Source organism: the organism of the source record quoted next, unplaced genomic scaffold (genome assembly GCF_019419815.1).
Source record: "Pyrus x bretschneideri cultivar Hongxiangsu unplaced genomic scaffold, Pyrus_bretschneideri_v1 Contig58, whole genome shotgun sequence".
Lineage (NCBI taxonomy): Eukaryota > Viridiplantae > Streptophyta > Magnoliopsida > Rosales > Rosaceae > Pyrus > Pyrus x bretschneideri.
Window position 1 is genome coordinate 200684 of NW_025999796.1, and position 26797 is coordinate 227480.

At 35.0% G+C, this 26797-nt stretch overlaps 2 protein-coding genes across 3 annotated transcripts; one reads left to right on the top strand and one right to left on the bottom strand.

The window, feature by feature from the left end:
• The first annotated feature begins 1663 nt into the window (after positions 1-1663).
• LOC103939128 (ubiquitin-conjugating enzyme E2 variant 1D) lies at positions 1664-8198 on the top strand. Of its 2 annotated transcripts, XM_048571288.1 has the most exons (5): positions 1664-1841; positions 2764-2903; positions 6475-6600; positions 7293-7419; positions 7793-8198. In XM_048571288.1, the coding sequence occupies exons 1-5, from the start codon at positions 1808-1810 to the stop codon at positions 7801-7803; spliced, it is 438 nt and encodes a 145-aa protein (XP_048427245.1). In that variant the 5' UTR covers positions 1664-1807; the 3' UTR covers positions 7804-8198. The 2 variants fall into 2 exon arrangements, with proteins under 2 accessions (XP_048427245.1, XP_009347461.1); XM_009349186.3 differs by lacking the exon at positions 7793-8198 and having other exon boundaries at positions 1665-1841; positions 7293-7694.
• A 2700-nt stretch (positions 8199-10898) lies between these two features.
• On the bottom strand, positions 10899-13050 carry LOC125471148. The gene is made up of 3 exons (XM_048571243.1): positions 12759-13050; positions 11486-11602; positions 10899-11238 (listed from the first exon to the last, which is right to left on the bottom strand). The coding sequence occupies exons 1-3, from the start codon at positions 12978-12980 to the stop codon at positions 11110-11112; spliced, it is 468 nt and encodes a 155-aa protein (XP_048427200.1). The 5' UTR covers positions 12981-13050; the 3' UTR covers positions 10899-11109.
• Between the last annotated feature and the right edge of the window lie 13747 nt (positions 13051-26797).

Genomic DNA, 26797 nt, shown 5'->3' on the forward strand with positions numbered 1-26797 from the left:
CACCCTCTTTATTCCAGCACATAAATTTATCTTCCAATAATTTATGTGCTCCACTTGAAGTGCATCTGCTCTTTTGAGTTATAATATTTTTATTTCATGTCTTGCATCAAGAAGCGTCTTCGCCTGCCTCTGAGTCACTACCACTCCTGGTAGTGTTTCTTCTAGATCTTAAAGCTATTGATTAAGATTGTGACTTGGTTTCTAGTGGAGTTGCGAATTTATGTTGAAGGACTTTTGGGTCGAGGTGGACTTAGGCTTTGTGAGTAACCTTTTGCTTCCCTGGTTCGCTTTTGTACAAGTCTTAGAATATCTCGAAAGAATTAGTACGTCTTAGGAAATATCCCAGTTTGATCAATAACTCAAAGATAGCATGGTTAAGCAAACAATGGCTTGCTTAGGTGACATGCGGTGCGGAAGCTAGAAGTTTACCTATTTTAATTGAGAGAGAACTTTGTATAGTTGCATGATATTTTTAAATTGGGTGATCTGGGCTTCCTAAGGTTCTAAGAAGGCTCTTATTGACTGAAAGGATTGAAGGAAGTTTAAAGAAACCACTAAGGTTGCAGGAAGGTGACCCTCTCAAAGAATCAAGATTGTTTGCACTTAAAGAGTGATTTCCCTTGCTTAGTGCAGTACAACCTTGAATCTTTTTCTCTCACGTTCTGTCTCATTCTCTCTGCACTGGATTGAACCTCCTCTATTCAAAACCTTTGACCTTTCTATTGTAAGTGAATGATTCTCCCTTCAGGCCTCCTAAGGAATCTCTAATTACAGCTAAGTCTTCATTCCCCTTTCTCCTAACACAACTTTGACCTTCCTTTTTGGTGTAAGACAGATAAACACCACTACCCTACTGAAAACTGCATCGCGCACCCTTCCAAGAGCATTCCTTCCCCATGTTAGCTTCCACAGACATCAATTCCAATAACGCGTCTCCTAGCCTTTGTTATTTATTTTTCTGCGTGAGTTAGGAATGGAAAGCATGCATCTTTCTTCATTAAATCCAGGCTCTTTTGGGCTTTTACATGAACTTGAAACCTTGAGTTTTGTTCCTTTCTAACTGGCTTAGTTGGCTTACTAAGGAAAAAGCGAAAACTTAGTTTGTTCTCTCTTAAACTTACCTTTGTGGACTTTAAAAATTGTGGGCTTGTATCTTCGGGTTCCTAAGCAGCCCAAAGTCTTCCATAATCTTGACTCCGGCTAGGCCTAATAAACTTTCATAACCATCTACACCATGATTCACTTCCCAAGCCCTGGTACGTGGCTTGAACTTATTTTAGCATGAAAAGTAGTTAGTGTGATAGAGCTTGGCGTGATGAATACGCATGAATTTGCATGGGCATGGTGTGATTATGCAAACATCTAATCTGTTTATCATTATTTTAATAGCGTGGCATGATCGTGAGCGTTTTCATTTCTCGATTCTGCACCTTTGTATGTGCTTAAGCTTGACTTGGTGCTTTTATGATAATTGGGCTTCAAGACTTGATTGCAATTGAACATTTTTGGGCATCAACATATGTTTTTAAAGAATATGTTATTTCTTAAATTAGTTTTAAGTTCAATTTTTCAAAATAGTCACGCTAAACAAGTTTCAAAAACCTAACTTGAAAAATGTTTTTGAGTTTAAAAAATTGAATTCTATGAAGTGGGTTTTACTTCACTTTTGCTGCCAGCCCGAGTCGTCAGTCGTCGTCCCCCTTTTTACCCGCGTTCTCGTCCATCATTGTCTCTTCTGCTTTTTCTCAACAAATATTCCCTGCCCTCCCAAAGCCCCTACCCATCTCTCAATTCCTTCTCCTCTTCCATGACGATTGGTTCTGCCGGATCCAGCATCATTGGTATATCAATGGTCCCTCTCTTTAATTTGTTGTGTTCGTCTTTAAATTTTTCTTTTCGTTTAAATTTTATTGAAATTTGTTGTGAATTGCTTTTTATTGCAATTGAATTTGTTATTTGCGATTCGATCACTCTGATTGGTTTGCTTGTTTGGTTAATCTGTTCTGAATAGATGTTTGATGTAAATGGGTTTTTCATAAAGGGATTAATAGATTGATTTCTGTTGACTTGTTGGGTTGTAAGGATCTATGGTAAGTAGCTGACGTAAGTAGATATAACAGAGAGTTTTTCTTCAATGGCTGAATTGAAGATTGAAACACTCTGGCATCAAATGTTATCTAAATGATGAAGATTAGTTATTATGCTTATCTGGTCTGTAATGACTTCCTTAAACATGGAAATTGTTTCGTAACGGTGTAAATCTGATATGAAAGGCTAAGACGGGTCCATTTTGGTCGATCTAACGGTTATAGACAAGTCTCATCAATAACGTCATTTGAATACATTAGTTGGGATTTTTTTTTTGTGTATTTATAGAATTATGTGTGTACATTGTAAGGAGCTAAATAAAAAGGCAACTTATGGAGGTAACATTTTCGGATATATCTTTACAAGGTGAGAAAGTGTTCTATTCCTTGTCTTTAATAGAATGATCCAAGATTATACCCTTAAGTCGGTTTCTTATTCTAGCTCTTTATTAGAGTCAAACAAGATATATGTGTTTGGTACAATTCATTTGATGTATAACACCAGAATGCTCCTTTCCGTAAGAGTGCTATAGACATTTGGACACCCATACAAGTAGTAAAGCCTACTTAATCTGAAATCTGTCAATGCCTGATTGAAGTGACTTTATTTGATCCAATGTGTTATTTGTATATTGCAAGGTTGGGATGCTTAATCATATCTTTTGATGTTGTGTAGTGCCGCGAAATTTTAGGTTGCTGGAAGAGCTCGAGCGTGGAGAAAAGGGTATAGGAGATGGAACTGTAAGCTATGGAATGGATGATGGAGATGACATTTACATGCGCTCTTGGACGGGTACCATAATTGGTCCACTCAATGTAAGCAAGTGCCTCAATAATCCCCCCGCCTCCCTGTTTCTTCTCCTATGAATTGTTCTTACGTAAACTGTTTGATTTAATGGCATTATTTTTGTGAATTTGATGTGTTACATCATGTGTGTATTCATTTTACGGATTTAGTCTCATTTAGGATGAATTTTTTATATGCTTTTGTCTAGATCATCTCATATCCATAATTTCACATTCACTTGGTTTGTCATTGAATGAGTGCAACGTAAGAAAGGCAAATCCCACATGGTAGACAAAATTTGTTTACGATCTAGATCTGTGCACTCTAGAGGTTATTTTAGAAGTTGAGTCTCCCACATGAAAATTGCAAATAGGCATTCTCAAGCAGTTCTTTAACGGTTGTTCATTAAGAGACATTTATGAACCTAACATTATCGAGTCACATTTAGAAAATATGTAAGATGATTAAGACAAGTTTATTTTGTTGACACAAAAATATCTTATTGCTTTTGCTTTTTTACTTTGCGGATGTATTAGATATGTTGCGTTATTTACGATCTAGATCTATGCACTCGAGAGGTTGTTCAAGTAGATGAGTCTTCCACATGAAAATAATAAATGAGCCTTCTCAAGTGATTAATTCATGAAGAGACATCTAATTAAGCTACAATTATTTAGTCACCTTTAGAAAATATGTGGGATGATTAATTCAAATTTATTCTATTGACAAAAACATTTTGTATTGTTTTTCCTTTTTTTACTTGGTGACTACATTTTAGATATGTTGGATTAGTACGGTCTAGATCTACGCACTTTGTAGGTTGTTTAGTAGATGAGTCTCCTGGATGAAAATGGCATGTGGGCCTTCTCAAGCGATTCTTTAACATTTGCATATTCATGAAGAGACATCCAAGTAATCTATCATTATTGAGTAATATTTAGAAAATATATATATGATATGATGCTTACACAAACTTATTAGTTGACAAAACATTTCTTATTGTTTTTTTCATTTTTTACTTTATGAGTGCAATTAGATATATTGGATTATGAGGACATTATGATCTATTCATTTTCAGTGTAAGAACAATTGGAGGTGAAAATAAGTGAGCTTTCATTTACGTTTTGTGTTTTTGAGTGTGGCATGCTTGTGCATTATGCGTGGGTTTTTTTTGCCTTTTGATAATTCATGTCTTGGTGACATAACATGACACAATTCTTATAACTCTAATTAAAGCTACAGGGTAAACTATATTGAAGCATTTTTGTCCCTGAATAAGGATCCTTGGGAAATAAATTTTTGTTCTTGCATGGGCTCCAAATGAGATAGGGGTGAGGATTGGAGATTAGGAAGTACTAAAGAGTGAGTGCTTTTGTTATCTTGGATCTATCTTGCAAAGGAACGGGAATTGGATGGAGATCTTAACTATAGAGTACAAGGTGGATGGATGAAGTGGAAGAATGCATCGGGTGTGTTGTGCGACTGACGTATGCCACTAAAGCTCAAGGGAAAATTTTATAGGACACCAATAAGGCCAGCAATGCTTTATGGCACATAATGTTGGGCAGTCAAGCATCAACACGTACAAAAAATGAGTGTAGTGGAGATAGGACTGCTTCGCTGGATGTGTGGGCACATGAAAAATGACAAGATTAAGAGCATTCATGCCTAAGTTTCTCGTTCTCACTGGTGGCATGATTGGACTCCTGTCCGTCCATATGTATTTGCCAAAAGTTCTAGTTTATTAAATATGAGATACTAGATTATAACATTTAACCTTGCTTCAAAAAGTTAAAGTCCTTGTTGGTCAACTCTACTAGCACTGGCCAGTGGGAGTTCATTCCTCTTAAGGCAGATGCACTCACTCATCAGTGGTAGCCCTCACCTGTTTTAGTAGCATCACTGACCAATGTACCTCTTTACTCCGTTATGTCCAGTTATTAGTTCGACTCCTCTCCTTAGATATTTCCACTCATCAATGGTATAGGTCTGTTATGCACTATTCTAAAAATCCCCACCTAGCGCCGCAAAGCATTGTGGCTGGCCACCGTCCCGATTTATCCCTAGGCATTTGAAAATTAATAAAGGATGCCTAGACCTGCTTAGGTGCCTGCCTAGTCACCTGCCTAGGTCGCAATTCACTTAGACAGAACATAGATAACTTTCATTTTGCATGTTATTTTTTTCTATAAATTGTAAGAGACTTGTTCAATACTTAGATGAACACACATTATATGCTTGTTCACCATGTTTTCGTTATGTTTCAATACTTTATAATGTATGTCATTCTATTTTGCAGTTTATGATGAAATTATATATATTTTTAAGTATAAGCAAACACTTATTTATATGATATATAATAAATTTACTTAATCTCGCCTAGGCTGCCACCTGACTAGTGCCTAGCATCTTTTAGAACCTTGCTGTTATGTAGCGTCATTCATCTATGCTAGCATCATATCTTTGGCAACTTTAGTCTTGAAATGGTCGCCTTTTTCTTTCTTAGGTAAATTTCACTTATTAATGTAGCCCTCTTCTCAGGTGGTGCCACTCTTCAACAATAACCGTCTCCTTAGGTAGCTACACTAATCAATAGGAGCCCCCTTCTTAAGTAGCTCCACAGTTGAAAATCTTTTGGAAAGAATTCAGGCATGCTATTGTTAAAAGGATGCTCTGGGAAAGTTAGTTCTGACTATCGCCCCAGTTATTGCTTTACCAGATTTCTCCTATCCTTCAATGCTGGATTGACACTTTTTGTGGTGCTATAGGTGCAGTGCTTTGAGAAGGGGGGCCTTCCAGTTGGCTTTCTATTTTCTTGTTTGGCTAACAATCCAGTAGTGTTGTGGTGCAAACAATGGAGTCCTCTTCTGTACCAATCCATTGATATTCTGGGAAACCATGAAATTATTCATTTCTTGGATCAGCGCATTTTAACTTCTGATGGGCAGAAATTGTTGTTCAAATTTTTTGGATATAAGCACATTGTTGAACACCGAGTAGATTCACAGAAAAAGTGCCCAATGCTTTGTTCCACCAGCATGTACTTTTGAAGATAATGGGTTTGTCTAGTCCCATGCTCAAAGCTTTGACCGACATTGAAGCAGCTTATAAGACCAATCCCGAGCTAAAATCCTTACTAAAATGTTTACAAGATGGTTCAATGTCCCAAAGATGGGTGTCCTCCGACAAAAACTCCATTTTTGTCTTTTTAGTTTTCTGGTGTCATGCCCTTTAACCAAATGAGGTGCACAGAGTTATAACGATAAAGATCATGGATTTTAAACTCTTGGGCAAATATTTCATCAATTTATGGTTGAATATTAGTTATTTCATCTTCTCAGCCACCACTAGTAAGTTGCTTTGCGGTAAGGTAGTTTCTTTGTCCAACCCAATTAATTTAGTAGTGGAGTTTGTCACTGCTTGTTAGAAGTGAGCAGTTTTTATGTTAGACTGTTGATTTTTCTTACTGACATTATTGTTTACTTAATTTTAATTCTGTGTTGTCATGAGAAGTTGATATTTGTGGTCATGTTTTGTATTTTACTGGTTCATATGCTAAAGTTCAAACAAAAAATTATTTCTGATCATTTTTTACCTCAGACTGTTCATGAAGGACGCATATATCAACTTAAGCTTTTCTGTGACAAAGATTATCCTGAGAAGCCACCAACTGTACGATTTCATACACAAATCAAAATGGCTTGTGTCAACCAGGAAACTGGCGTGGTAATGTTGTAATTTTGTTCGGTTAGAATGCTCCAAATTGTCCAATATATCTACTGATTTTGTAAAGTAATTTAACTGTTTGTATCATGTCTTATCTGGGCTTTGCTTTGTTCCCAGTATTATGTCAGGCTTACCATCTACTCCTGGTTAAGGAATGATCAGAATAAAGGCATTTGTGGAATCCTTGTAATGTTATTAGTACTCTTTTTATAGCATGATAACCCTTGTTTGGGCTTCTGTTATTAGGTTGAACAAGTTTATTTTCCCTGTATTTAACGTTTGAAGATTGAAAATGAAATAGGTGTAGTCGATACGAGGATAAACAAAAGATTAATATAAATTATTGCTCCAAAATATATACAATGAAACAAGGTGAGGAAATTCATGTCTCTGGAATCTCCTTCAAAGGACTACACATGACTTTAAGGTTTATATGGTTGTGCGTCATAAGAATTAGGAAGGCAGTTCGTCAGGAAAGCCCTCTTGATTTACTACTTTCAGGTTCATGCTCATTACTAAAATGTAAATTATTATTTGCACTTAGTTTCCTTGAATCTCTGTCATACATTCCATCTTGTTGCAGTGATTGATCGGACTTCTCTCAGAAATTTCTCGTTCTGATTTCCTAATTTACTGTTCAGGAGTTGTGTGTTTGACTCCCGTTGCTTAATGAGTTGAGTGATTGGTAACAGGTTGAAGCAAAGAAGTTTGGAATTCTGGCAAATTGGCAGCGGGAGTTCACCATGGAAAACATACTGATACAGCTGAAGAAGGAAATGGCAGCCTCATACAACCGGAAGCTTGCCCAACCACCAGAAGGTACATACTACTAATTGGATGCAACTTTGATGGTTTGTCGCATTTGTTGAACAGATGAATTGGCATAAGCTGAATCGCTTGTATACATGTACAATATTCCATTAATGGTAGGTTTAACAAAAAGAAGTGGTTCTTAAGGGGCTTTAATAAAACTCTTCCCCCTACCTAGCATTTCTCTTTTGGGTATTTCTTGTGTAAACTTTTCAAATGAGATTTTTCTCCACGTCTTGATTGAAATGCACTTATAATTTGTGAGCGTGTAAGCTTTTCAGATACTTCGGTTGCAGATTTTGCTTGTTTTGTTTCCTAATTCCTTATAGGAGGGTAACTTTGGATGTTGATTAGTTATACGATGTTTTGGATATTGATTTAGATTTGAATTAGAAGGTAATCTATGTGGATTAAAGCATCTTAAACAACCGCGAAAGTTATATCTTGAGGTGGACTTCAGGTAATTGTTTACAAATTACTACCAAAACCAAAACCTGTAGAGATTAAGATATACTTTTGTTGCTTTTGGCTTCCAATTCAGGTAGCATGTGATACTATAATATGTCCGTTTGAATAAACATTTATGTGTCGAAGCAAGAAAAGAATGTTTCTCTTAAAGCTTTGTAGCTAAAGTGTTAAAAAGCGCATACCTTGCACCCAAGGTTATGTGTTCGACTTTCTTTTGTACACGTCTTTTGTAAGCGGTTGCGTTATTCATAATGTGGTCATTTGTTGCATAGCCTTGTTATGTAATATCGTTTACAATTAAATTGGATACTTGTGTAGAATAGCATCGTATGATAAGCCTATGTAGATGCATGAGTTTATCCTTAACATGGATTGTCACAATTAAATTGAAGAATAGTCAAAATCTTGGGGTGTGGCTGCAATACTCCGTCACTTCAAGCGCAACGTGGGTATTAATTGGATAGATGAAGGTGTAAGATATGTTTCTTTAAATCTCAACCCGTTCATCTCACGCTGGATTGAATGCAATGCAACGTGGTATTGTAGATTTGTACAAATGTTATGTCCTAAGTAGTAGTGAAGATGTAGCTTTATGCTTAGTTTAGGTTAGGTGTCGATTATGGAATGCCTTCTCATAGCTCTAAAATGTTGTGAATTTGGAGGAAGATGGCAATCCAGATGTAACGCCACTGCCAAGGTCAGATGGATAAGATAATCAGAAAAGGTAGCAAAGTAAAAGAAAGATCCTAACTTACCGCATCATTAGCGTAATGAATTATAGTACAATGAATCAAACCGAAAATATAAATTCACACAATTTCAATATCTTAGAGCGAAATATGAAATAGATTTGTTGAATTTTTCAAGTCGATGGGCTGAGGTCCCTATTCCAACAACATCGATATTGTCTGCAACTTGATTATTATAAACTGTCCAATCTGTTAGGTGTATGATTTTATCACAAAAGATCTTGGCGTAAGTTAGAGTGAAGTAATCTTATTTAAACTCTTATTCTTCTTTCCCTGTGGCCGATGTGAGATTTAACAAGATTAAATCTTCATAGCCCATTTGAAGTATCAGTGTAACATAAAATTAACACTTATTTTAATTTCCGAATAAACTTATCTTGTATATATGTCCTGCAGAAATGTGTAATAATGCATTCCCCAACAACGACTAAAAGTCAAGTTGGTTAATTTCTTTTAATTGGTTCTATTTAATTTATTTAGTCTAATAGTAAAAAATTAAGAGGGATAAATGGAAAATATATATATATATATATATGTATATATATATATATGTATATATATATATATATATGTATATGTATATATGTTAATATGTGAATAACACCACTCTTAAATTTTGGTTTTTGAGTTATGAAGGAAATGAGATGGAGAAGGTAGGAGAGTGATGTACTATCCAAAACGAAACTTTATAACTCCTTACAGAAATACAACTAAATCATCACTCCAAATGATCCGCATTTCAGTACGGATAAAACTTGAATCTATAAGGAGTTATTTCTCCACACCTTTTTTTTTTTTTTTAGAGTCAAATGATGGATTTTATTAGATTAATTACCGACAGAATTCGAACCCACGTCGTAATGCAAACGCTCAACTCGTTATCGGTAACACATGAAATAATCATAGTTATTGATCCTGAAAATTACACAACCTACATGGCGCATAATAGACCGAAGTAACTAAGGAACTAAGGACATCCTTTGGTGGTTCATTACTGATGCAAGTGTGCCAATTATCTACCGAGCTTGGCTAAGCGAATACTTCTAAGTGTGATGGTGTGATAGAATGCACTCCTAACTTCTAAATCAGGCGACCTCGACTGAGGAATAAATGCTCTCGGCCCTTGGTTCTAGAACTTGATAACAAAGTTATGTCTTTTGCTATGAAATTCAGTCTTTAGCACCTGGTTTGGCAACTTCAACTATATTAGTGAAAATATAAGTGTGCCGAATCGGTACCAAACTATAGAGACAAAGATAATCAAAAGAGATAAGTGATTTATGGCAAAAGTGGTTTAGCAGTTTGAATGCTGAACTCTGAATTTCATTTGAGAATATCCAATCATAGTACACCTCAATTCGCCAAGAAAACTAATGAAGTGACCTCCTACAACGGAAGAATCAAAGACTCTTCGCCTGTTGAGATTTATGATAGATAATCAGTTGAACTTAGGAAAACTCTTGTTTAGCTAAACTGCCAAGACTCCTAAATCGAAACTGATTCTACAACTATGGTGTTGTTAACCCGAACTATCACCTTCACTGGTGGCCTCTGGAAATGCTGTCTAACCAGATGGTTGCTATCCATTGGATGTCAACCCAAATCTGTTTAATCAAACAATGTGTTAACTGCCAATAAAGCAGTTAGTATGTTTTTCATAATTGTGAGAGGGTTTCGTGTAGAGCATTGATTTATTTGTTGAGTTGAAGGTCTCCTCTACATTGCAAATCCTTTTGTATTTATAGGGACAAATTTCTTGATGGCCAAGCCTGTTGAGTGATAAAATCCTACAAAGATTGTGATTCCCCGGTAAACATATCTGGATACGCATAGCATCATCCTAAAAAATACCTCTTCTGTCGAAACCCTGTCCCTATCAAATCCCAGCCTCTTCGACTTGAACTTGGACTTGGAACCCAGCCCCTCTTGCGTGATTAATTCATTCTTTATTTAGTTAGCCACAAGTTTTTCCTAGCAAATTTCAGACTTTTTCCACTTGAACCAGGACTTGGAATAATTCGATTTAAATCTTATAAAAAAACAATCAATTGGACTTAGTTGAGCCGTCAACGTCTCACTTCTAGGCCGAATACTTTATCAAGCTCATATCATCTAGGCCCAAACCTTGGATTTTAAACCCAAATAATAGTCTACTTTACTGAGTTAATCCACTTCTTTATTAGAAATTCGAAAAAAGAAAGAAAGAAAGAAAGGAAGAAAGAGTACGATTGCCAAGATGAAACCATAAGTAGTCGCAAAGGGTTCATTGGTCCAATTGATTCAATCATACATTGAACTCATAAAAAGAGAAGGGGTAAATATAGTTATTGAAGACAATAACGATAGAGCCATTGAACGTTCGAAAGAGTAAGGTTCTATTTTTATATTGGTTTATATTTGGCTATGAACATGGGCAAGCCAGAAACATAGCTTTTGGCAGTTATTCATACGAATTATCAACATGCAGAAAAAACAATATGCTTCATAAATTTCGAAGGTTGGCAGCTGCCTCAGATAAAAAAGTTTCGAGCCATCGATTCTTCGTTAGATCGGGAATCTGAGTTGCTTTTCTCCTTCTTCTTGTAGTACTATTTTGCGCGGGTTTAGAACTCTGTGAAGCAAGTGACAACGTGCAATAACATCAAAATCATTTAGGTACGTGAATACTATCAACAACAATGTAAATGAATGTTTTGAAGCAAATTATATCTACATGAATAATTTATGTGCACACATCAACGGTTAAAAATCACCTTTTTCAGGCTTCCTGATTGCCTAAAGAAAAACTCTTTTAGCATTTACCATAAGTCTGGGTATCCTATTACTCCAATTGAGAATAAGTTAATTCATGTGCTCACCTCATGACCATCTTTAGATTTTCCATGTGCCTGCCCTCCTGTAGTTTCTTCCTTGATCCACTTCTTTGCATCGCTGAGTGATCGGAATCGCTTTCCAGTTGGAATATGATGGCAAAACTGCATTTTGGATAACGTATGTTAATCACATAAGTTGAGATTAAACAACTGCAATACTAATTAGGGAACCCCTATGATTACTGATCCCTCAGTATCCGCTGAGTAGTGTTCACTTTTACTAGGCAAAGTAGATTTGTCAATATCTAGTCAAAGCAAACACATGAAACAAGGCATTTTTTTTAGGTGACTTTAGATGCGGTTCTTATTTATAAACATTTTTTGATTGAAACCTTGTTGATTTTCGATTTTTTATTGAAGTTCCTGAAATTAATGCAATAATGCATTTCTATATTGGTTTTTATAATTTTTTGAATTAAAATTTGATATTTGTAGTTATTTATATTAATGAGATTTTAAATAAAATCCATAATTGTTGAAAATATAAATAAAACCCATGATTTGTCATTACTTATATTAATGACATTTTACATGCAAAAAATTCATAATTTTTATACGATACATTTTACATACAATAAGTTGATACATTTTATACAATAAAAGGTATACGTTTTATATAATGGGTTCATTCATATAAGAAAAAAAAAAAAAAAAAGGTACATTTACACAAAAGAGACGGCACTTACAAAAAAAAAAAAATGTACATTTTACATATAACAAAGTGGTACATTTTTAAGAACAAATGGGTACATTATTAATAAATTATGGGTACAAATAAAAGGTTTAAAAAATATGAGTACAAATAAAAGTTTGAAAAATATGGACACAAAAAGAAATTAATAGATGGGTACAAACTTAAACTAAATAGAAAATTGGCACAATTTAAAAAAAAAGGTTGCAAATTAAAATGGGTAGAAACTAAAAATAAAAATATATGGTACAAAATTTAGCCATAAATATAAATATATCAAATGTAATGTTTCTAGCACTAACTTGGAATAATTTAGAAATAAAATTTAATTATCTTGATATGCAAAATATTTTATTATTGAAATAATTAATGATGTTTATTAAAGCCAAGAGACCTTGATTAAAAATTGAAAAGGAATAAGGTTTCAATCAATGGAGTTTAAAACATAAGGATGAGAACCTAATTTCTCTGTTTTTATTTTTTATTTTTTATTTTTTTTTTAACAAACGATCTTATATCTACACTAATTAATTCTAGATATATCAATTTGTTAATGATAGAATTAACCTTGTCTTCTCGGCTGCGGCCTTTAACAGTGGTCCGTGGCTTTTCCTCCACAGCCCATCCCTCGGGCAGTCCATAATTTTCTCCAGGAACGAACTTCACCAGAAGCTGCGGTGCTGGTACAGCTTGTAGAGGGACGGCATCATATGACACTGCACAAAGCACCCCATCTCCCTCTGCTTGCTCTTCCTTTTGTGCAGGGAGAGATCCAAACTCTCGCTTCATTTTCAATAACTTGGTAGCTGCAGGGATCAACTGCTCTCTTCTGTATTTGCTAGCAGCTTTGGTGTGAATGATTGCACCTGCAGACCTAGACACAAATTTAAAGGATGAGAACAGAAGAAAAAAGAAAATTTGTCACAATTTGCATGCAATCAATATGGCACGCACAAGTTGAGAAAGTGCGTAACTGATTTAGTATTGTAGCATCTGGACCAAAATGGTAATCATTAAAATCACGTAAAGGGGAAAATCAAGTTTGAATTCCCTTCCTGTAATTAATATATGATAAATTTTATTTGAACTCATGTAACTTCTTTTTACACTTAACTGTAAATGTAAAATTATTTTATTACCTTATTGCATAATTATCATAAAGTACAAAATGAAATTAATAATAAAAATAAGATTATAAATCCACACTCAATAATCAAACATAACCATCACCATCACGTATCATTCTCCTACATTCTATTATGACAAAAATCATAAGACACTCTCAAAGTGAAAAACAAGCCCTTTTGTATGGATGTATAGTAATTTTGAACTATCGACAATCTATACTAAGCCAACTACTCCTTCTCCGATACCCAACTAAAATGGAAACCCATGAAGTGGACAGGAAAGGGAAGGAGTTTTCTCTTCCTTTTCTATACATAGGAAGAGTGGAGGGGTGTGGCTTGCATGCAGACCCATCATATTCTACCGCTTAGAAGGTGGACAGATTTGAGGGAAGAAACAAATAAAAATCTTAATAAAGTTTAATGCAAGCTCAAATTGTAAATATGGGAACATAAACTTGTATGCAGCACATATGATGCAGTGAGCCTAATTTAAAAAACATCTTTAACAACTTAAATCTTTAAATTCTACCCAGGATATGTCAAATAAGAACATGCATTGTGCTGCAATTATATTAGAAACTGGCTCTTGCAGTGAAACGAATGGTTAAGGAGCAATTCATAAAGGACTCCCCTCAACAAATCTAATGAGAAAATTGACCAATACTATCAAGTCTTGACAAATACGAACTAAGTTGAGAGAGAAATGATGTAAGGGATGATGGACACTCCATTGAAAGTAGTTGTTGGAAGGAAAGAACGTCAGAGAAGAGATTGCTTTTATTTTTTGGTTTTTTATTTTTCATATGGGTGTAAAAGATAAAGTTACATATTGAATTGGGTTTGTGAGGATAGTTTAGGTAGTAAATTTGGGTTTAAAGAGATATTGATAGTTTAATTAAAAATAATATGAGTGTAAAGAATAAATTGGGTGTAAAGAGAGGTTAAATGGATTTAAATAAAATTTCCCTTAATATATTGTTGTATATAAAAAATTATTTTGATTATGGTTTTTGGTCAACTAAGTTGTTAAACTAAAATCATGTTTATTTAAATATTTTGATAAATTCCTTAACTCATTGTGATAATTATTAAAAGATCAACAATAGAGTAATATTGTTCTTAACATTTATAGTTCTTGCAAAAATACAATGTACCCAGACAATTATTAATATTTTAAAGAATAACTATTAATATAGTTTAAACACAAAATAAATACATGTAATTAACATGAGTACAATAAGTAACAAGTAAATGTGCGTACAAACTAATTTAAAAATATGAGTACATATTAAAATTTAAAATTATGGGGTACAAATCAAAGTTAAAAAAAATAAAGAGGGCATATAAAGAAAGTAAAATCATTGGTAGAAATTAAATCTAAAAAAAATATTTGTACAAAATAGAAAATAGAAATATATGAAAAATGGTAAAAGGGTATATTTAAAAATAATTAAATAAATTTTTATTTTAAAATTGAAACATACTTGTCACGTCTCAGCCCGGGCCCCCACCACATCCCGGGCTCAACTCCACCGTAGCACGATATTGTCTGTTTTGGGCCTCGACCACGCCCTCACAGTTTTGTTTCTAGGAACTCACACGAGAACTTCGAGTGGGTCACCCATCCTGGGAATGCTCTCGCCCAAACTCGCTTAACTTCGAAGTTCCGATGAACTCCGAAGCCAATGAGCTCTCAAAATGCCTCGTGCTAGGTAGAGATGAGAATATACATATAAGACTTATAAGATCCACGCCCCTAGGCGATGTGGGATGTAACAATCCACCTCCCTTAGGGGCTTAATGTCCTCGTCGGCACACATCCGGCCAGGGATTGGCTCTGATAACAAATTGTCACATCCCGGCCCGGGCCCCCACCACATCTCGGGCTTGACTCCACCGTAGCACAATATTGTCTACTTTGGGCCCTGACCACGCCCTCACGGTTTTGTTTGTGGGAACTCACATGAGAACTTCCTATTGGGTCACCCATCTTGAGAATGCTCTCGCCCGAACTTGCTTAACTTTGGAGTTCTAATGAACTTTGAAGCCAATGAGCTCCCAAAAGGTCTCGTGCTAGGTAGAAATGAGAATATACATATAAAGCTTACAAAATCCACTCTCCTGAACGATATGGGATGTAACAATACTGACATGTAAATCATTTAATGGTCAAATAATGACGTGATCAAAAGTTAAAGGAGCTTCATAAAGAATTAAAAAAAAAAAAAACAAGGTACATTTAATGAGAAAAGAAAATGAGAGATAACTACTTAATTCATCAATAAACAATATCACCCCAAATGGGTGGATTACAATGGTTTGCCTTTAATTGTCCCCCTTTATAAAGAAAAAAAATTCCATAAAAAATATCACCCGCAAGGTAAAAAGGACAACAAGGACAACTACTTGATAAATGATTTACTTGTCAAGATGAGAACGAGTTTAACTTAAGTAATTAGCGAATTTTAAAAAATAATGGGAACATTATAAAAGGGTGGATAACTGTAGTTTGCTACTAGTTGTCCCCCTTTATAAAGAAAAAAAATAAATAAAAAATATCACTGGTAAAAAAAAAAAAAGGAAAACTAATAAAAAGAGTTTGAAAAGTTCGAGTTTTAACGATAAGGACAAAATAAAAAGTAAAGTGAAGAGTACTAGGATTGACTTTTTAGTGTAAAAATATGGTTTTTCGTTAGAGTGAACAGTATTGGGAGCTTTTCGTTAAAATTTCTTGAAAAAAAAAGGTGATAACAAGGACAACTACTTGATAAATAATTTACTTGTCAGGATGAGGACGAGTTTAACTTAAGTAATTAGTAAATTTCATAAAAATAAAGGGAATGTTATTAACACTCTAGAATCTCATTGTATACCCTTTATAAGTGTATTTTTTCTTCTTCTAATAAACGAAATTCTGTAGTGCAAAACGAAAATTTTAAAGTGCCAACAATGCTTCCCAAAATACAAAGAGTTTTTCAGGGATTCTTCTCATGACATCCCTCGAAACACCATTTTGGACTAAAAAGTACTCTTTTTTCATTTAACAAACGATATTATCTACACTAAAAGGGAGGGGGTGGGCTTAGCTTTACAATGGGCTAGCAATAATTTGGTTCAAGTTCGGCTTTGGCGAGAATCGAATCTAAGACCTCTCACTTACAAGTAAAGATGAATGCCACAAGAATGTAATACTAAGTGGCAAGTAAAAAGTACTTAGAACCATGATTATGAAGAAACCAAACTCTTGGACTCAACTTGTATTGGGGGCTTTGCATTTAGCATATTTGCATTAATTAATTTAAATAAACATTCATCTTATACTAATAAAATGAAAAATAATAATAACATTTATGTTTCTTGTTGTTCTCAATCTTTCTATATCTATATATATGTGTGTGTGTGTAACATTTTTAATTCATGTAATAATGTCATTAACTTTTTGAAAATGACATCAATATCCATCTCTAATGCCCCTTATTAGAATAAACTTAACACCTTCAACCCAACTGCACCACTTCCACCTCCACCCTCCATCTTTCACCACCACTAATTTCACCTTCACCACCATCACCACCACAACCCCCATCGCCCTACAGCCTCATCACCACCACCACTTCCAACACATCCAAATTCTCTATTGTATTTCCCCTTTGATTCTACCACAAAAATGAAAAACAAAAAGCAAAATGGACATCAAACAAGTCCTACGTTTTCAATGAATACATTTTTCTTCATTTCTCCCTCATGAAGCAATAATATAAACCCGTTCAACAGAAATAATAAAATTGCTGAAAGCAATTGTAGAAAATGAAGTAAATATCACTACAAGGCACACTATTAAAATTCTAATCCATAAATTAAAAAAAAAAAAAAAAAGGCAAGAAAGAGTGATAGTAATATTTTTATTATTAAACATGTACATGTACATCTGGTAAATCATCGATGCGATTTAGAAATTTTTATGCCAGAAAATTGATAACAAGAAATATCTACGGTTTCGTCTTGCCCTTTATTGGCCTCTAAAATCAGCATTTTTTTAGTGAAATTGTGCACTAACAAACTCCATCTTGGGGTCCTTTTATACATGCAATGGAATTCTCTAGAACTGGTTTTGAAAATGAACAGGGTTTAAATATGTGAGCAGGATTATGTTTTGAAAAATGATTTTTGCACTCCTGTTTTTGGCTTATCCACTCATCCCTTTGCTTTCATGTCTTAATTATTCCCTTATTGAATCGAAAGGCTAAATAAAAAAAAGTAATAAGGAACCAAAATAAAAAAAAAGTGCAAAAATCATTTCCGTCTAATTTCTTCAAACCTTTGTTTTATTTTTCCCTTTTCCTCCTAATGTTTTTGGAAAGTATATCTTGGTCATTAATGAGATGAGGGACAATGATTTTTCAGGATCAGAGTAAGACACATTGAATTATGCATACTTTAGAAATCCATTCATGGACTCAACAACTACGATCGAATTACACTCCTAGGAGAAAATAATATCTAATCCTAGATATCCTCTTGGATTCTCCTAGTTCAATACATATTCCATGTCTTAAAAAGTCTCTTACCTGATGTTTATAAATACCTTCATCTAGGGCATAACTCTGATCACGCAATTCACTCTTGCACACTCCTTGCTTATTGTATGCCTACTACTTGAGACTTAATATTGCTTACTACCTTGACCGTTGAAGAAACTTTGGCTGGTACCACATTGTACCTTAGGACAATTCATAATTGTTTATTTTCTTACAACCAGCTTGACTTGTGTAGCTCCTCCATTTGTGGTGGTGTGCGAATTTGATTCCAACAATTAGTACTTTCATTGAGAGCTAAACTCATATTTCCCCAACCAAATCACTCTACTAAATCAGGATGTCTACTAAAGACAGTTCTAGGAGTGCTGATGCCAACACCAATGGTGGAAACAACCAACCCCATGACACCTCTGGGCTCCGACAAGCAATAACGTCTTGAAGGTAGAGTTCCCTCCACAATGGACCAGATATGGAAGACTCTGATGAAGATCAATGCCTCTATCAATGATCTTTAGAAGACTTCAAAGGTTTCTTACACTAAGAACCATTCAAACTTTGTTAACTAAGCAAGGCACATGAAAACCCTAGTTAGTACTTGTAGAGTCACTCCGCAAACCCAAGTCCATGTCTTCAGACTTTGTAACTTGAGTACCATAACCCCAGACAGATAGCCTATTATGATGACTCCTGTTTTGACCCCAACAGAAATTGGTGATGTAAACTTGCATGCGGAACAACACAATGTTAGACTACAAGTCATACCTTTGCAACGAGATTTAGGTTCAATGCAATCTTAATCCCTTTGTTACTGCAACAGCCTTCCTTGTGGAGATTAAGAATCTTGGTCTAGAGTCATCTGAAGACCAAGAGCGGTGTAGACCATTAAACCGTAATAACCTTAAAGATGCAACGAGTGACGCTCGAAATCAACTCCTTAGTAAAGTTGTCCCTAGAATCAGCAAGGTTGTCACCATTCACCTTTATCCCATACATAAAGCAAGAACAAATATAATTATTCCATTTTGGCAAGAAGCTGATGACATTTTCGGCTACGATGACAAAGCACATAAAAAGAATTCCTCCTAAAATCAAGATGGGAGGTCCAAGTGAAAATAGTCATGAACAAGATACTTTTGCCAAGGCTTGTCAAATTCTACCTAAGAGGCATTTCATTGAATAGTTTGTGGGCATTCTTAGGTCCTATACAAGATAACCATAGTGTTCTTCAATGACTTTCTCTCGATATTTCCCTGACTTCAGTAGGACCCCTTGGATCTGTCACCGATGACAACTGTGTAGAAATTAGTAATAGTAACTAGTAACCCAATATATGAATAGTATAGAACCATGACAAGTGGTGTAGTTGATTTGTGGTAGACTTCCAAGTCAGGTTTGCTAATTGGTCATGGTTTCGAGGCACGAAGCTAGTAAAAATATGAGTGATTCTTTGGTCGAAACCTTTAGGATGACCTGTGCCATTTGACTGTGACCAGGAGTGGACTGAAACGACTTTAGCCTTTCTATGCTCTAATATTAAGGATTAGTCCTACCCTTCAGGGCACGTGATATCTTAAACTTGGAAAGGAAAAAAATGTGAATAGTATAGCTCAATTCATGTTACATCACTTTCACATTCAAAGCCACTTTGTTTCCATTTTATCTACCAAAGATTATATTTTCATAGATGATCAGAACTTTCAATGAGTTTTTTTCCAATCTTTGATGACGATAACCATGTTGTACTGTGCGTGATATTGAGATAGGAAGTCATTTTTGTATGATCAATCCATACCATGTCTATTCCATTCATAAATTTGTAAAAAGAGTTTCATACTATGAACTTTCAAAGGATGGTATCAATTTTATTATTTTAATTTCCTACTTGATGAATCCAAATCATAATTCAGGCATTAAAAGCTAAGGAATAGGCATAGTGAGCATTGGCGTCTGAGTGAAGTTCTGGGGATGTTGACCGATCTATCCTTCAATCGGACTTAGACACGGCTCGATGGGAAGTGGATCAAAGGGAGAAGTTCTAGATGGAAGTTCTCCAGCAGAATGAAGCGAATCTTGGGGAGATACGGAGGTTGTATAAAGAGGCGACCAACTGGGAGTACAATTAGGGCTACCTCGCTAGTTGTACAGGTTAAGTAAGACCACCACAACGAATAGGACTCTGCTCATTTTAAGTAGGGATTTAGGAGGTTGATTTGTGTATACTTTCATCTTTTGCGATTGAGGCACGAAACTTGCGATATCAAAGAGAAGCAAGTCTTCATTTAGTTCTGAGGAGTCATCGAAGAAAGCTAATCTGATTGGCCTCGATGTTGCCTTTATTAATCTTTCTCCGATAGGTTTTGGGGATGCAGCGAACATGATTGTTGATGACAAGCTGTAGCTATTAAGTCTGTTCTTCTTCCTGACCAGTCTATTATTTAGCTAGGATGGGAGCTTAACATATCCGTAACTTGAACTTTTTTTGCCTCAGGTCATGGGCCTTGGGCCTTTCCTTCATCGAACCTTTCTTTTACTAGTGCACAATTTTCCGAATAACGTTTTTGTTTCTAAATGATTCTCATCTAAACAATTGAGTGTTTGAAATTTTTTCATCTCTTGTTTCTTCTTCGCAAAACATATGTTAATCCAGCAATTATTCTTGAGTAAACTAACTTTGAAGTGGCAAGTGATAGAGCGGAACACGAGTAAGCTTGTGGGCCTGGGATAGAGCTCAAAAGCCTCCCTTGGTGATGTTGATTTGGGGAAACATCTCCTCCCAAGCTTAGTGTCTATACAGATATTCATCATGATATTCGAAATACCACCTTACTCTGGTACCAGGTATTAAAATATCAAACCCATGGAAAACCTCTTACTTTGTACTTTCCTTTTTGCATTGACTAGATTAACGCGGGACAATGTTGCCTAATATCTGGAATGACTTCCAGTTTATTCTTTTTGGCCCTTGTTTAAGGATCTTGACATCTTGCAATGTGATGTGAAAGGAAGGTATCATAAACAAAAGTTCTTTGGGGACTTGGTCACCTACATGTGGGTTAGAAACACTTTTGAATCCTTTTGTCAAATTTGAGCACTTCTAATCGGATTACCTTGACTATCTTGGTCAAAACATTTCCGCATATTGAAGCTCCATTGGATAAAATTGCTCTTGGAGATTGCCCCGTCTAGTTGCCCTCTTTGAACTTTCTTGACTTAGTATGTTGGTCGAAGATAGAAGTAGTCGTGCTCTGGGTCATTGTTCAGAACCACCCTTGGATGATTTTCAGATCGCCATTTGGACTATTCCCTTGAATGGCGTAGAGCCTAGGTGTGAATGTTTCAACCCATAACTTTAATAGTTGTGTAAACATTCTGAAGGTAAGGTGATGCATTGGACTTCTGGGTCAGGAGCCATGTGCTCAAGCGCCACGCTTATTATGGTTTGAGTCTCCTAAGCTGTTAACCAACTAATACGAGATGGGCTAAGAAAGACTCCTTTGACAATGTTACTTTGAATTTTTATATTTGTAATCGTGCGAAGTTTTCAAAGTTTATGCTTTTTTTAGATGAGGTATTCCTTGCATCACTGAAAAAGGAAAAGAAACAAGAAAAAAAAAACATTGAACATAAGATAGATAAACTTCATAATTTCTTTATTGATAAAGGAAAAATGATTTATTGACAAGCAGTTACGATTGAATCCGGGAAAGATTGCCTACATATCTCTGGGAAGGATAATCATTCATTGGCATTGTTCTATGAAAAAGATGATATAATGTAGGAATTAAATTAGGGATCAATTTAGACGATATGCCTATGGTGGGGTGTTGGGAGATAAGTTCTCCATGGACTTGTCTTCGCGTAGACAACAGTGTTGCAATTGAGTCCAGAATGGATAACCTACATATCCCAGGTGAAGCAAAAATTTATGAAAATAAGTTCATTTGAGCAACAGCTATGCATGCAATTACCAATTAAAGGCGGAATCATGCTTGTATGCACTCAAAAACAAAACTTTACCCATGAAATTCAAGGCCTAGTTGTTGTGGTGAACCATGATTCAACTCAAATCTTAAAGAAAAGAGTTGAGAAACTTTTATACATTTGAAGCACCTCTTTTCTTAGCAAAGGATATTCGCCCATGTGAGGGCCTTCTTTCCTTAGTCTCCTTCCTCCTTGGCTCCATGGATGTGGATGGGGGAACTTTGCTTCTTGGCTCCATGACTTTTTGGATATGGATGAAGGAATGGATTCCCCAAGTTCCCACAAAAGGGAACCTCTAAGTTTCCACATCAAGGAGAGCATTGAGGAAGATATGAGTGACCTAGGAAGAAATGGATGCTAGTACATTCTTCCTAGGGTTGCCGGCCTCCTAAGGGAAAAGAGAGCCTTTTTGTGTTTTTCTCTTCTCTCTAGAAAACCCCTTATGAGGGAATGGGTTATAATTTCCTTTCTATAGCCACTTACATTGAGTGGCATAATTGAAATTAAAATCAATTCTCCCTCACACTCTCTATGGCCGGCCATATGGGTTCATTGGGTTTTCATGCCCTTTGTCTTTTCAAGTTGTAATACAACTTGAGTTATTGGACTTGACAGTCGAAGCCCATTAGGCATTGAGGCCCAAAACTAACCCGAGGTCTAAAAAAACCTTATTCATTTGATTAATTAACATATTAATTAATCCTAGCCATAAATAATTAAATCATTTAATTATCCTTACTCATCTCCGTTGTTTCTTCAATCTCTACCTCGCACAGTGTACGATCCATTAGGCTCTTTTTAGTGAGGCAATGGGCGATTAGAACTCTTCAAATTGATTGTGAATTGAAACTTACTTTTCAATACTCCCTTTAGTGATTAGACACCGTTAGGGCTTTCACAAACCATGAGTAACACCTAGCAGTATGTCATGGCTACCCAAGCTAATCAAACAAGGTGGAGAACCTATTCAGTTTGGGATTACAATGCAATACGGTCTTTCTCTAATACAATACTCTTGACTACATTGTTTGATTTGATAGTTTATTCATATTTATTATCCAAGGTGATTCTTTTATTTATATGATTACCTTTAATGTGATTTGGAATGAATTCCTAAATCTCATTCATACTTTGGCCAGAGATTCTTAATCATATCATAGAGTATTTTCCCTCAAATGGTTTGAAGGTTAGAGATCCCTTGTTGTGCATTCACTTGCCTATATGGCTAAGTGGCTTAGCCTCAATTATGCCGTTGACACCCTTTGACAGAGTGACTTCGACATAGTCAAAGATCAAAGACCTAACCATAGGACAACTATGATGCCTTAGGTCAAAGGACTACTTTTCATTATCCTAACAATGAGTTTTCATGTGACATGAGTATGAGAACCCCTTGTTGATCGCTTTCAGTGGACTCATTCTCTATTGAGCACCTACATGCTTGTCTTGGTGTCAGTCACACCAATGACTCTAAACTAGTTACTCTCTCTAAGAAAAGACATAACACGTACTGATCTTCACGGACTGTCAATGCCCAATTGGCAATCCTATGATCAAGAACATTTAGGATATGTATACAAAAGAGAATGGTCTCATGAATCTAACTTCTTTAGATCACATTCTCCCAATTACATATTCCTTGGACTTATCATTTAAGCATATAACATTTATATGAGACAGCTTTAAACAATAATATTTGCCCTTTATATTAAAATGTATTAGTATAACATGTGAAATATCCGTAAAGTATCATCATATGATTAGCTTTAAGGCAAATTTCCAACAATCTCCTACGTGCATTAGAGCCAATTAGCTTGGTCATCAGTGATGATACCTCTTCTGAATTCATTTCAAAAAATGGCTGAGTAGTAGGCCTAGACAATGGATATCTATATGTTATCCATAGAAACAACCTTGAGAATAACGACGTCACCATTATACATGATTCTCAATCATGTGGTTCAGTCTTTCATTTGAGTTAGGATCTTGATGAGACCTTAATTCCATTGCTTGAGTTATCGCCCCATTAGTGTCGTAGTGTAGGTACACTAGAGACTCTTTCTGGTTGGAATTAAATGAAGAGTTCATAAATGAACTTTCTCATCCAAACAACATTGTTGTAAGCTTCTATATGGCGATATATTTTGCATGCATGATGGAACACACTAAAGTCATTACTTATAATGTTTCCACCCAAATATCTCTTGAGTCATAATAAAGAGATATCCAATTATCTCTTCATTCATAATAAAGAGACATCCAATGATGGATACGATATTAGATTCATAATCTAATACATTTATGCTTCCATTGCATTACTCTAATTCTTCCCCATTCTTGAGGAATCTATCCTTTAGTATTTTTTAAATACTTAAGGACTCACTTGACTGTTGCCACGGTTTTGATCATGGGCTTGCACTAATATCGTCTTGTATCGATCTTGGTACAACTCATATCAATGTTTTTCATACAATATGAAATTATGTAAATCATCTTTTTGCATGTGCATAAATGATTCTATTTATGCTTTATGCTTCTTTGGGAGTCAAAAAGAGTACATTCCTTTTTTGGAAGAGCAATTTCCCAGCCTGACTGGAATTGTCCTTTCATTTGAAATTTATCATTCAAGAAACTTCCTACATCTATCATCTATCAATAAGGATTGAGATAATCCAATTACATCTTGAAATCTGTCATTATAGATTTCCATCCCATGTATATAGACTATGTCTCCCATATACATTCTATCATTATAAAATGTTTAAAGTCATAACTTTAATGCAGAAGAATTCCTTTCATTTCCAAAATTAATACATCATATATATTTTCAAGTTTAGAAATATGATTAACTCCCAATAATCTTTTGTAAACCTAGTAAACAAAAAAATCATTTACATCTTTCTCTCATAAGACACTTATAGCTCCCACTAGCTTGCTAAGATTAATGATGGATGGATCTCTACAACTTACATGTCTTGTGATTCCCATTCTTAGACATATATTATCAAGGCTATCTTGATAATGGTTTCGGAAACCCATATTATGTCCAAACATTGGATCACCATTTAGTTGTAGCTAGCTATCTTCGAATTAATAAAAACCAAGACTACATCAAAGATGGTTTCTTCCAAGTCAACCAATCTCGTTGATTGTAGTCACCTTATGCTACCAATTAGCTATGAGGGTTTCACTATTTCGAGTCAAATGGTATTATATCATTTCCTTGAGTATATTTTGTATATAGACTCAACATAGTCATAAGGATTTTCATTCTTATTTCTTTTGAATTAAGAGGTGTAACTCTATGACATAGTCATAAAGTTCAAACCATTCAACTGAGACGGTTTATAGATCCTTCTCGACTACCTTGGATCTAGTGATGTCGGAATTAGGTTGTTATAATTGTTGATTATCATCTTGTTTCTCAAAAAACCCATTCTTTGAGTTTTATCTCTCATTCATTTGCTGTATCTTAGGCAAATCCTATTGTAGGATTACAATGAACTACCCAACAAATAACATTTGTTAGTTGGTTTATAGAAGTGATATCCAAAGGTTAATTTAAGGATATGACACAAGATTATTCTCAAATAAATATCGCTTATTAGCACACAACCCCAAGTCTTAACACAATTAAGACTTGTCTTTCTTTCCAACTACATCCTATGGAGTCATGAAACATTTTTGAAGATCTTCTAATTGACAATCATATTGTCTTAGAAGTATATATCCTATATATGGGTTGATAACATCCAATCAACTACATCTTATTTGAGTTCGTTCTTCTCCCAATGGAGAAATCCATTTCTTATTATGCTATTTTCCTTGATATCTTTCAAAGAAACTCTTCTAAAGTGTTCTTTTTCCTTGGATCAAACCTGGCAGGTAAATACTTTAGACGTCTTACTCATCAACTTGCATTCTTGATTTCTTTGAATCATTTTGCAAAGTATTCAGACTTGTGTTTATTCATAATAAACGATAGTCCAACCAAGAGCGATATTCGATGAATGTCATACAACATAAGTAGTATTATGTTGTGGACAAGTGCCACTAACATCTAAGTGAATTAACCTCAACAACTTTGTGATTCTTTCTTCTTTTCAAAAGAATAAAGATTCGAACATTTCGCGTCTATACAATTTTAACAAGAAGGCATTGGATCCAGATCTAACGATCCAAAGCATCCATGTCTGACTAACTTGTAATTTATGTTTTTAGAGGTGTCACAACTCAGTGGGATTAGTCACTACCTTGCAACCTTTTGGGTTTTATGCATCGTTATATTCTAAACAGTTAAAACTACCACATCATCTCTACTATAGAGACAATCAATTAGATTACAATAATCCAATCATTCATTAATAAAGAACAATATTTTGCCAAACAAAACATTCATTCATCTCTTAAAATTATAGTGACGGAATTAAGTTCCTTATTCAAATTGGAATGTAAAGACAATCTTTGTTTTTCCAATTTCTTTGGTAGTTCATATGAGGAAGTAAGTACTATCACCAACTGTTTTGAACTTATTCAAGAACAATTTACAACACCTTCAAAAGGTGTGTTCTTGATATTTCCAAGACGATTCTTGCAAATACCCTTCCAATGTCCATCCTTTCATAAAGAAAGTTTGTTCCCTTGGAGTTATTTCGCCTTCTTCATTTGACTTCTCCATTGTCTACAATAGTCATAGTCCTTAAACTCCCACTATCTCTCTTGAAACTTATTTCAATTGTGTTATACACATCAAACGATTTGTAGAGTGTACGGTTATTGTTCACTTAATAAAACTAAAAATTTCACTACTCAATAGAGGGTTAACATCCTATGGTACTTAGGGGTTCCAAAAAGTCACTTTAAAACACTTTTAATAAGACGACCATGAACCCAAAAAATCCACCCTTCGGATTTGGCCGAATTTCCCCATAAACATGGCACCAAATTTTACTCCAAAATT